Raw genomic sequence first — 10,204 nt, forward strand, 5'->3', positions numbered from 1 at the left:
ACCAGTTTGGAGTGGCTGCCGCCCACAGCTTCGGATGGACCTACAGAAAGTACAGAACAAGGCCTTACGGATTGCAGCAGGTGCACCTATGTTCACACGAACAGCAGACCTCCACAGAGACTTAGGGATTGAGATGCTGGACGACCATCTCCTCAAACTCAACAGGAAATTCTACACAGGATTAGATCAAAAAGAAAACCCACTGATCAGGAAACTCGCAGACATCTCTACGAACCCATTTGACCGCTACCCGCGTCCCATTGAAGCGCTAACCTTGCGAAACTGAAACAGAAACGCAGCATCCAAAAACTCAGCACTGCTTGAAGGCAAACGCCGGCAGGTACACAAAACCCACCGCTGCCAGATGGCATGATAGCCTCGGCAAGCAACCAAAACTCAACACTATCAGAAGGAACTTGATGGACAAAGACAAGACCCCCTGAGGAAACATGCTGACAATTCTGCATACTCAATCGACCGCTACCCGCGGCCCATCACTGAGATGACCATGTGATGCAACCTCAACTGTGACAAAGCGTCACACATCAATAAGACAATCTAAACAGCGACTAAAAAATTCAAAACGATTGTGGAGTAATGAGGCTACTGCCTCGGTATCCAAAAACTCACCACTGTCAGAAGGAATCTGACAGACGAAAACAAGACAGCAGACGGGAGGTACATTTCTGTTCTGTGACAGCGCCGAGACTCGTATTGCAATGGCAGAAACCGCTCCAGCCGCCGCGGCTCCTCCCGCTGAGGTCGCCCCCAAGAAGAAGCAGAAGAAAGCAGCGGGGGCCTCCAAGGCCAAGAAGCCTTCCGGTCCCAGCGTGTCCGACCTGATTTTGAAGTGTGTGACCGCCTCGGCCGAGAGGAAGGGAGTCTCCCTGGTGGCTCTGAAGAAGGCGCTGACCGCCGCCGGCTACGATGCGGACAAGAACAAGGGCCGCGTTAAGGTCTCCCTGAAGAGCCTGGTCAGTAAAGGCGCCCTAGCCCAGCTGAAGGGCACCGGGGCCTCCGGGTCCTTCAAAGTGAACAAGAAGCAGCTGGAGGGCAAGAAGGCAGCCAAGAAGACAGCTGCCAAAACCAAGAAGCCAGCGGCCAAGAAAGCTGCCCCTGCCGCCAAGAAGCCCAAAAAGGCTCCCGCGGGGGTCAAGAAGAGCCCGAAGAAGGTCAAGAAGCCAGCAGCAGCCAAGAGCCCCAAGAAGCCCAAGGCTGCCCCTGCCAAGAAGGCTGCCAAGAGCCCAGCGAAAGCCAAGGCGGCGAAGCCCAAAGTAGCCAAGAAAAGCCCTGCCAAGGTAGTCAAACCCAAGGCAGCCAAGCCCAAAGCAGCGAAGCCCAAAAAGGCAGCGCCCAAGAAGAAGTAAGGGCTGGCACCGAGACACTGCAAACACAACGGCTCTTTTAAGGGCCACCACCCTGTCTAGAAGAGAGCGTGTTCCTCCCCACCTTTGCACCCACCCAATGGCCCCACTTCTCAAAAATAAACCGCACCATACATCCATAGCACACTTTTCCACACGCGAGTGCCGCGTGTGATCTTGGCCATATAAACGGCTCTTTCGGTGCTGCGTGGATTGAAATCGTTATTACATAGAAAATAAGGGGGTCCGGGAGTTATAAGACCTCCGTTTATAATACATGTGCAATAACGTGTGTGTCTCTGTGCTTTCACTGTACCCGGGCAGACTCTAAATAGTGTCTGCATAAAGCAGATGATTGTGAACTTTAATTGGAGCGCAGGTAACTGCGTGCTCCAGGGTGAGGGTAAAAAGCGGGTCTGGGAGTTATAAGACCTCAGTTTATTATAAACGTGTTTGTGTTGGTGCTTTCACTGTATCCGGGCAGACTCGATATAGCGCCTGCATAAAGCAGACGATTGTGAACTTTCAATCGAGCGCAGGTAACGGGGGCGTGTTCCAGAGTGACCAAGGGCAGTGTGCTTATGACATCTCGGGCTCCTCTCCCGGTTGACCGGGGTCGAGTCGTCCTCGTGACTACAAGTGGATGGACGGAGACAAAGGCTGACCGAGGCGCGGGCTCCGGCGCCATCATCCAAGGGGGGGGTCTCTTTTATCCACAGCTCATTGGACAGCTAGGCTGCAGCCTCCAGTTCAGTATCCAATCGTTGCACACCGCGGGCTATTTTCGAACGTGGGGCGGTCTCCTCAGCCAACCAGAGCAGCCCTCCGTCTGTGAGGGCATAAATAGGGCTCTTTCCCTGGTAGACGCCATTCTTCTCTGCCTTCGCTGAGAGAGACCGCTCCCGCCATGGCCCGCACCAAGCAGACAGCCCGCAAGTCCACCGGCGGCAAAGCGCCCCGCAAGCAGCTGGCCACCAAGGCAGCCCGCAAGAGCGCGCCTGCCACCGGAGGAGTCAAGAAGCCTCACCGCTACCGGCCAGGCACCGTGGCTCTCCGCGAGATCCGCCGCTACCAGAAGTCCACCGAGCTCCTCATCCGCAAGCTGCCCTTCCAGCGCTTGGTGAGGGAGATCGCCCAGGACTTCAAGACCGACCTGCGCTTCCAGAGCTCCGCCGTCATGGCCCTGCAGGAGGCCAGCGAGGCCTACCTGGTCGGGCTCTTCGAGGACACCAACCTGTGCGCCATCCACGCCAAGAGGGTGACCATCATGCCCAAGGACATCCAGCTGGCCCGTCGCATCCGAGGCGAGAGGGCCTAAGGAGACGGACCGACCCGAACAACCACCACCACAACGGCTCTTTTAAGGGCCACCACCCTGTCACCTACGAGCTTCTCTTATCTGTCATGGCATGTGTTTTACAGGTTAGGGAGGGTGTGCTGTGAGTACCACGGTCACTGGGCAACTTATACCGGCTCTGGGGAAACCAGAGCACTCTGTGTTCACAGTGCATAAACGCCTGTTCAATGTGTCCATCTAATAATAAAAAGCCTTTTTATAGGGGGTTGTGCAGGGATCCGCTGGTCACAAGCCACCGCTTAAGGGGCATCTGTGTCCCCGGTACATCGGGTTCGTGTGTCTGATTTCGGGAACGTTTGCCCCGGGGTGAACTAACGCCGTTCCCCAGGGTCTTAAAAGTACAAACACAACGTTAAACCCGCTCACACAGACACTGTTCGCCCCCAACATGGAAAACCATAAGCCCGGGGGGGGGGCAGATGTGTGAATTCCCCAGGGGGTTTATTGAACCTCATCGTTACAGTGCTCATGTGACACTTGGTCCCATTCATATAGACATGTTAATTTAAAGAGGCGGAACGGGTTGCCTGCTGTCGGCCCTCGGTCTGCAGCAAGCCCCGTGAGAGCGGGCCTTTCTGCACTTAACATTACCCTTATAAAACACATATTCCAAAACACATTTCTCCGGTCATAATAGAAGCACGTTAGCTCTTAGGGGAGGAAGTGGTTGGCCCTTAAAAGAGCCGTTGTGTTCGTTGGGGTGCGCCTGGAAGCCTTACTTGGCGCTGGTGTACTTGGTGACGGCCTTGGTGCCCTCCGACACGGCGTGCTTGGCCAGCTCTCCGGGGAGCAGAAGGCGGACTGCGGTCTGGATCTCCCGGGAGGTGATGGTGCGCCGCGAGTTGTAGTGAGCCAGTTTGGAAGCCTCTGCAGCGATGCGCTCGAAGATGTCGTTCACGAAGGAGTTCATGATGCCCATGGCCTTGGAGGAAATGCCGGTATCCGGGTGCACCTGCTTCATCACTTTGTAAATGTAGATGGCATAGCTTTCCTTCCTGCTCCTCTTGCGCTTCTTCCCGTCCTTCTTGGGCGGCTTGGAGAGCGCTTTCTTGGAGCCCTTCTTGGGTGCCGGCGCGGACTTGGCTGGTTCAGGCATGGTCGACGCTCTTTCGCTGCTTGCTGTGGAGCCGAGAGAAATGATGCCTGGGCGTCCGGCACTTGTATTTATAGGCTGGGCGTGCAAAGCAGCTTCTTCCCGTTTCTCCTTTCTCATTGGCAGGCATAGGCAGGGCCCCCACTTCCTATTGTAATGCGGTTCTGGGACACTGATTGGTTAAACAGAAGCCCGCCTCCCTCCATTGAAAAGTACTATCGGCGCCTAGCTGTCAACCAATCAGACGCTCCCGAAGTCTTTATATTACCGGAGTCCAGCAGAAGGAGCAGTACCATTCTCTCTGTTGTGTGACTGAGACCCTAGATCGATCGCCATGTCTGGACGCGGAAAGCAAGGAGGAAAGGCCCGCGCCAAGGCCAAGACACGCTCTTCCAGAGCCGGGCTCCAGTTCCCCGTGGGCCGTGTGCACAGGCTGCTCAGGAAGGGAAGCTACGCCGAGAGGGTGGGCGCCGGTGCCCCCGTCTATCTGGCTGCAGTGCTGGAGTACCTGACCGCTGAGATTCTGGAGCTGGCTGGCAACGCCGCCCGGGACAACAAGAAGACCCGCATCATCCCCAGACACCTCCAGCTGGCCATCCGCAACGACGAGGAGCTGAACAAGCTGTTGGGCCGAGTCACCATCGCCCAGGGAGGAGTCCTGCCCAACATCCAGGCCGTGCTGCTGCCCAAGAAAACCGAGAGCCACAAGGCACAGGGCAAAGCAAGCAAGTAAAGGCCCGCAGACCACCGTGGAAACGCACCCTAAACACAAAGGCTCTTTTCAGGGCCATCCACAGACTCCATCAAAGAGCGTATCCGTGCCGAGGTGTTACTCTGGCGGCTTCATAGATGCGGCAGCGCCCGCCACCGTAGCTTTGTAGTGGAGGGCATGCCCAAGCTCTGGCCGTACACTTTAATGTTGTCCCGTCCCAAAGCCTAGCATGAGGCAGACCATATCGATGTTTTGTTATACATATATAATTTTTAATTTTCAGGGACTCGATTTGCAGACGTGCCCCAGCCGAGCGGGCACCGAACGCGAGGGTTAGGCGGGCCGCGGTGACAAGTGGGGGCCTGGAAGGGAGGAGTGTGTGTGTTTGACTGATCAGTGCACCGGCGGCAGCTGCTGAGCCAAGCCGAGCGGGCACCGAACGCGAGGGTTAGGCAGGCCGCGGTGACAAGTGGGGGCCTGGAAGGGAGGAGTGTGCGTGTTTGACTGATCAGTGCACCGGCGGCAGCTTCTGAGCCCCCCATCGGGAGCCCCTGACAGAGAGGCGGGCTGGGAGCGCGCTCTTTTTCAAACAATATATACATATATATTTTTTTCTTTTCATTTTTGGGGGACACATTTTGCAGGCTTGCCCCAGCCGGGCGCGGGATGTGGGCAGTGCTACAAGGTTGCAGGCGGCCAAACGCAGCGGGGTGGTGCCGGTGAGGCCGCTAACGTGTGTGGCTCCATTAAAACATACAGAGCCTTCTGCTTATATTGGACAGGGGGCTCCGAACGCAGGGGATGGGTGGCCCGCGGTCACAAGGGGAGGCCGGGAAGGGAGGTGCTTGCGTGTGTTTGACTGTGATCTGTGCACCGGCAGCGGCAGCTGCTGAGCCAGCCCATGACAAAGGCGGGCTGGGAGCCCGCTCTTTTTCAGAAGGCAACGGCCGCTCCAGCCCCCGCTTCCTGCAGAAGGCGGGCCGGGTCCGAGCTCTCTCGCCTCACAGGGCGTTACGTGGGCGCTTGGAGCTCCCGCGCAGGTCCGCTGAGCCTCCATATAAAGCAGCCGGTGCTGGTTTTCCTCTTCATTTCTGCTCCCAGCACCGAGAAGAGAACATGTCTGGACGCGGCAAAGGAGGGAAGGGGCTCGGCAAAGGCGGCGCCAAGAGACACCGCAAGGTGCTCCGGGACAACATCCAGGGCATCACCAAGCCGGCCATTCGCCGCCTGGCGCGCCGTGGCGGAGTCAAGCGCATCTCCGGCCTCATCTACGAGGAGACCCGCGGGGTGCTCAAGGTTTTCCTGGAGAACGTGATCCGGGACGCCGTCACCTACACCGAGCACGCCAAGAGGAAGACCGTCACCGCCATGGATGTGGTCTATGCCCTGAAGCGCCAGGGCCGCACTCTCTACGGATTCGGCGGTTAAACACTCGACTTGCCCACGGAAAAAAAAAACAACCCAAAGGCTCTTTTAAGAGCCGACCACCATGTCGTGTGAGAGCTGTGTCTATGAACTATTATCCCCGCAGCGCAGGGCTGCTTTCTAGGCCCACACTCGCTCGGGAGGGGAGGAGGGGGGAACCCGGGGAGTTGCTCCGCAGCCACTCTGCTCTGGAAGGCGGGTTTACCCCGTCCCACGGGCCCGCCACCATGGAGCTCTAAACTAGGGACCAAAGGTGGGTTCAGCCCGGCCCAGGGGCCCGCCACCGTGGAGCCCTTGCCTGGGGACCTACGGTGGGTTTAGCCCGGCCCGGCTGCCCGCCATCATGGAGCCCTTGCCTGGGGACCTACGGTGGGTTTAGCCCCGACCAGGGGCCCGCCATCATGGAGCCCTTGCCTGGGGGCCTACGGTGGGTTTAGCCCGGACCAGGGGCCCGCCATCATGGAGCCCTTGCCTGGGGACCTACGGTGGGTTTAGCCCGGAGCAGGTGCCCGCCATCATGGAGCCCTTGCATGGGGACCTAAGGCGGGTTTAGCCCGGCACAGGGCCCCACGAGTTACGCAGTTCTAAGGGGGGTGTTTAGACCGGCCCAGGTGCCCGCCATCATGGAGCCCTTGCATGGGGACCTAAGGCGGGTTTAGCCCGGCACAGGGCCCCACGAGTCACGCAGTTCTAAGGGGGGTGTTTAGACCGGCCCAGGTGCCCGCCATCATGGAGCCCTTGCACGGGGACCTAAGGCGGGTTTAGCCCGGCACAGGGCCCCACGAGTCACGCAGTTCTAAGGGGGGTGTTTAGACCGGCCCAGGTGCCCGCCATCATGGAGCCCTTGCATGGGGACCTAAGGCGGGTTTAGCCCGGCACAGGGCCCCACGAGTCACGCAGTTCACTGACTATTAAGCCCCCCACGTAGTGGGGGCTTACAGCGCCTGGCTGGGAGACAAAGTTGGAGATAGCGCGGCCGTTCCGCCGCCCGGCCATCTGGTCGCCCCTCTGTGGGTCGACCAGATGGCCCAGTGAGCTGCGGCGACCAGATGGCCGGGCGGCGGAACGGCCGCGCTAACTCCGACTTTGTTCTCCACCCAGGAGCTGTAAGCCCCCACTACGTGGGGGGCTTAATAGTCCATGAAATAGGGTTCCCATGCAGGCCCAAGGAAGAGGGTGTGGGATCCTAATTTTTGTGGTGAACCGCCATGTCCGTTTAGGGGTCCCTGTGGGCCTTTAAGCCCCCGTTTCAGTATTTTTATTTTTTGTGTGTGGGCATTTTGGTTCAAGGGGACGATGGCACTAATTCTACCCAGGGCTGGGGAGCTCAGATTCGGGTACAATTTCAGGTTTCCCCCCGTAGGTGGAGGTCGGCAAAAAAAACTAAAAAAAAAAAAAAAACATACACGCATTTCTTTTTTTTTAACTAATACCTTAGGTTCAAGGGGACAAAGTCACTTTTTCTTCCCGGGGCTATGGAGCTCCGATTCGGGTAAAATGTCCTGTTTCGCCCCTTAGCTGGAGGTCGGCAAAAAAAATTTACATAAACACACACACACATTTCTTTTATTTTTTTTTATTTTACGAACTCCTTAGGTTCAAGAAGACAAAGTCACTTTTTCTTCCCGGGGCTATGGAGCTCCGATTCGGGTAAAATCTCCGGTTTCCCCCCTTAGCTGGAGGTCGGCAAAAAAAAAAAAAAACATGTCTTTTTTTTTTTTTACTAACTCCTTAGGTTCAAGGGGACAAAGTCACTTTTTCTTCCCGGGGCTATGGAGCTCCGATTCGGGTAAAATCTCCGGTTTCCCCCCTTAGCTGGAGGTCGGCAAAAAAAAAAAAAAACACACACGTCTTTATTTTTTATTTATTTTTTTTACTAACTCCTTAGGTTCAAGGGGACAAAGTCACTTTTTCTTCACGGGGCTATGGAGCTCCGATGCGGGTAAAATGTCCGGTTTCCCCCCTTAGCTGGAGGTCGGCAAAACAAATTTAAATAAACACACACACACATTTCTTATATTTTTTTTATTTTACGAACTCCTTAGGTTCAAGGGGACAAAGTCACTTTTTCTTCCCGGGGCTATGGAGCTCCGATTCGGGTAAAATCTCCGGTTTCCCCCCTTAGCTGGAGGTCGGCAAAATTTTTTTAAATAAACACACACACACATTTCTTTTATTTTTTTTTTATTTTACGAACTCCTTAGGTTCAAGGGGACAAAGTCACTTTTTCTTCCCGGGGCTATGGAGCTCCGATTCGTGTAAAATCTCCGGTTTCCCCCCTTAGCTGGAGGTCGGCAAAAAAAAAAAAAAACACACATTTCTTTTTTTTTTTTTTTTACTAACTCCTTAGGTTCAAGGGGACAAAGTCACTTTTTCTTCCCGGGGCTATGGAGCTCCGATTCGGGTAAAATCTCCGGTTTCCCCCCTTAGCTGGAGGTCGGCAAAAAAAAAAAAAACACACACATTTCTTTTTTTTTTTTTTTTTTAATAACTCCTTAGGTTCAAGGGGACAAAGTCACTTTTATTACCCGGGGCTGTGGAGCTCCAATCCGGGTAAAATTCCTGGTTTAACCCCTAAGCTGAAGGAGGGCCAAAAAAATAATAATTGTATATATATATATATTTATCACAAAATAATTACAATAAGTCCCTCACAGTATGGGATCTGAAAAAGTGTCTCTGTTCCATTTTTAGTCTCCAGGCACCCGTTTAAAACTGTTAACATTTATCAAATTTTATTACGGTTCAAGGGGACTAAGTCACTTTTTCTGCAGAGGGCTATGGAGCTCCGATTAGGGTTATATTTCAGGATTTACCCCTTGGCTGGAGGTGGAGAAATACAAAACGTCATTCAAAACCCCCTTTACATTATCAGACATCAGTCTCCCAAGCCCATTTCTAGCCTCCAGGCACAGAGTGGCTATTTCTACGCAGAGCTATGGTGCTCCGCGCAATGTGAGATTCCCCCCTGTTACAGTATCAGCTCAAGGCTGTGGGCCCGTTTGCAGCCTCCATACACCTCTTTTAGTGATACTTGTAACATTTGGCGGAGTTAATCTTCAAAGGGGATACAGTTGCTCCTACTAGCCTGGACTATGGAGCTCCGCGCAGGGTAAGATGTCAGGTTCCACTCCTGGCTGGAGGTGGGAAAACATAATAATTCTTTATTCCAACACTGTATCTAACCCCTTTACAGTATCAGACCTAGGCCTGCAGGACCGTAGGCACATTTCCAGCCTCCAGGCACCTGTTTTAGTGATACTTGTGACATTAGGAAGCCTGCAGCTTCAAGGGGACAGAGTCACTCCTTCTACCCAGGGTAATGGAGCTCCGCGCAGGGTAAGATTTCTGGTTATTCCCCTGGCTGGAGGTGTTTAAGCAAAACACCTCACATGCCCAGTACAGTGTATTTCACCCTTTCCCAGTATCAGGATAGTCCTGCAAGGCCTTGTGCCTACTTCCAGCCTCCAGGCACCAATGTTACTGATACCTGTGACATGTGGTGGTGTTAAGCTTCAAGGGGATGAAGTCACACCTTCTACCCAGGGTTATGGAGCTCAGCGCAGGGTAAGATTTCAGGTTATTCCCCCTGGCTCGAGGTGTTAAAGCAAAACACTTCACATGCCCAATAAATTGTATTCCACCCCTTCACAGTATCAGGAAAGGCCTGCAAGGCCTTGTGCCTACTTCCAGCCTCCAGGCACCAATGTTACTGATACCTGTGACATTTGGTGGTGTTAAGCTTCACGGGGAAGAAGTCACACCTTCTACCCAGGTTTATGGAGCACAGTGCAGGGTACGATTTCAGGTCATCCCTCTGGCTGGAGGTGTTAAAGAAAAACACTTCACATGCCCAATACATTGTATTTCACTCCTTCACAGTGTCAGGAAATGCCTGCAAGGCCTTGGGCCAACTTCCAGCCCCCAGGCACCAATGTTACTGATACCTGTGACATTTGGTGGTGTTAAGCTTCAAGGGGATGAAGTCACACCTTCTACCAAGTGTTATGGAGCTCAGTGCAGGGTAAGAATTCAGGTTATCCCCCTGGCTGGAGGTGTTAAAGCAAAACACTCCGCATGCCCATTAAAGTCTATTTCACCCCTTCACAGTATCAGGAAAGGCCTGCAAGGCCTTGTGCCTACTTCGAGCCCCCAGGCACCAATGTTATTGATACCTGTGACATTATGTGGTGTTAAGCTTCAAGGGGATGAAGTCGCACCTTCTACCCATGGTTATGGAGCTCAGCGCAGGG

General features: G+C 54.3%; 5 protein-coding genes across 5 annotated transcripts; 4 read left to right on the top strand and 1 right to left on the bottom strand.

Annotated features, from left to right (window-relative positions):
• The first annotated feature begins 680 nt into the window (after positions 1-680).
• On the top strand, positions 681-1,367 carry LOC144806975 (histone H1.01-like). Its single transcript, XM_078673030.1, has one exon. The coding sequence runs from the start codon at positions 720-722 to the stop codon at positions 1,365-1,367; it is 648 nt and encodes a 215-aa protein (XP_078529156.1). The 5' UTR covers positions 681-719.
• A 208-nt stretch (positions 1,368-1,575) lies between these two features.
• On the top strand, positions 1,576-2,708 carry LOC144806978 (histone H3). Its single transcript, XM_078673034.1, has one exon. It carries the CDS (start codon positions 2,272-2,274, stop codon positions 2,680-2,682), a length of 411 nt encoding a protein of 136 aa, XP_078529160.1. The 5' UTR covers positions 1,576-2,271; the 3' UTR covers positions 2,683-2,708.
• A 677-nt stretch (positions 2,709-3,385) lies between these two features.
• On the bottom strand, positions 3,386-4,028 carry LOC144806972 (histone H2B 1.2-like). Its single transcript, XM_078673028.1, has one exon. It carries the CDS (start codon positions 3,932-3,934, stop codon positions 3,437-3,439), a length of 498 nt encoding a protein of 165 aa, XP_078529154.1. The 5' UTR covers positions 3,935-4,028; the 3' UTR covers positions 3,386-3,436.
• A 79-nt stretch (positions 4,029-4,107) lies between these two features.
• LOC144806974 (histone H2A type 2-C-like) lies at positions 4,108-4,761 on the top strand. The gene has a single exon (XM_078673029.1). The coding sequence runs from the start codon at positions 4,149-4,151 to the stop codon at positions 4,545-4,547; it is 399 nt and encodes a 132-aa protein (XP_078529155.1). The 5' UTR covers positions 4,108-4,148; the 3' UTR covers positions 4,548-4,761.
• Positions 4,762-5,249: 488 nt separating this feature from the next.
• Positions 5,250-5,975, top strand: LOC144806989 (uncharacterized). Its single transcript, XM_078673045.1, has one exon. The coding sequence runs from the start codon at positions 5,328-5,330 to the stop codon at positions 5,952-5,954; it is 627 nt and encodes a 208-aa protein (XP_078529171.1). The 5' UTR covers positions 5,250-5,327; the 3' UTR covers positions 5,955-5,975.
• The last annotated feature ends 4,229 nt before the right edge of the window (positions 5,976-10,204 follow it).

This window comes from Lissotriton helveticus, unplaced genomic scaffold, assembly GCF_964261635.1.
Source record: "Lissotriton helveticus unplaced genomic scaffold, aLisHel1.1 SCAFFOLD_763, whole genome shotgun sequence".
Classification (NCBI taxonomy): Eukaryota; Metazoa; Chordata; class Amphibia; order Caudata; family Salamandridae; genus Lissotriton; species Lissotriton helveticus.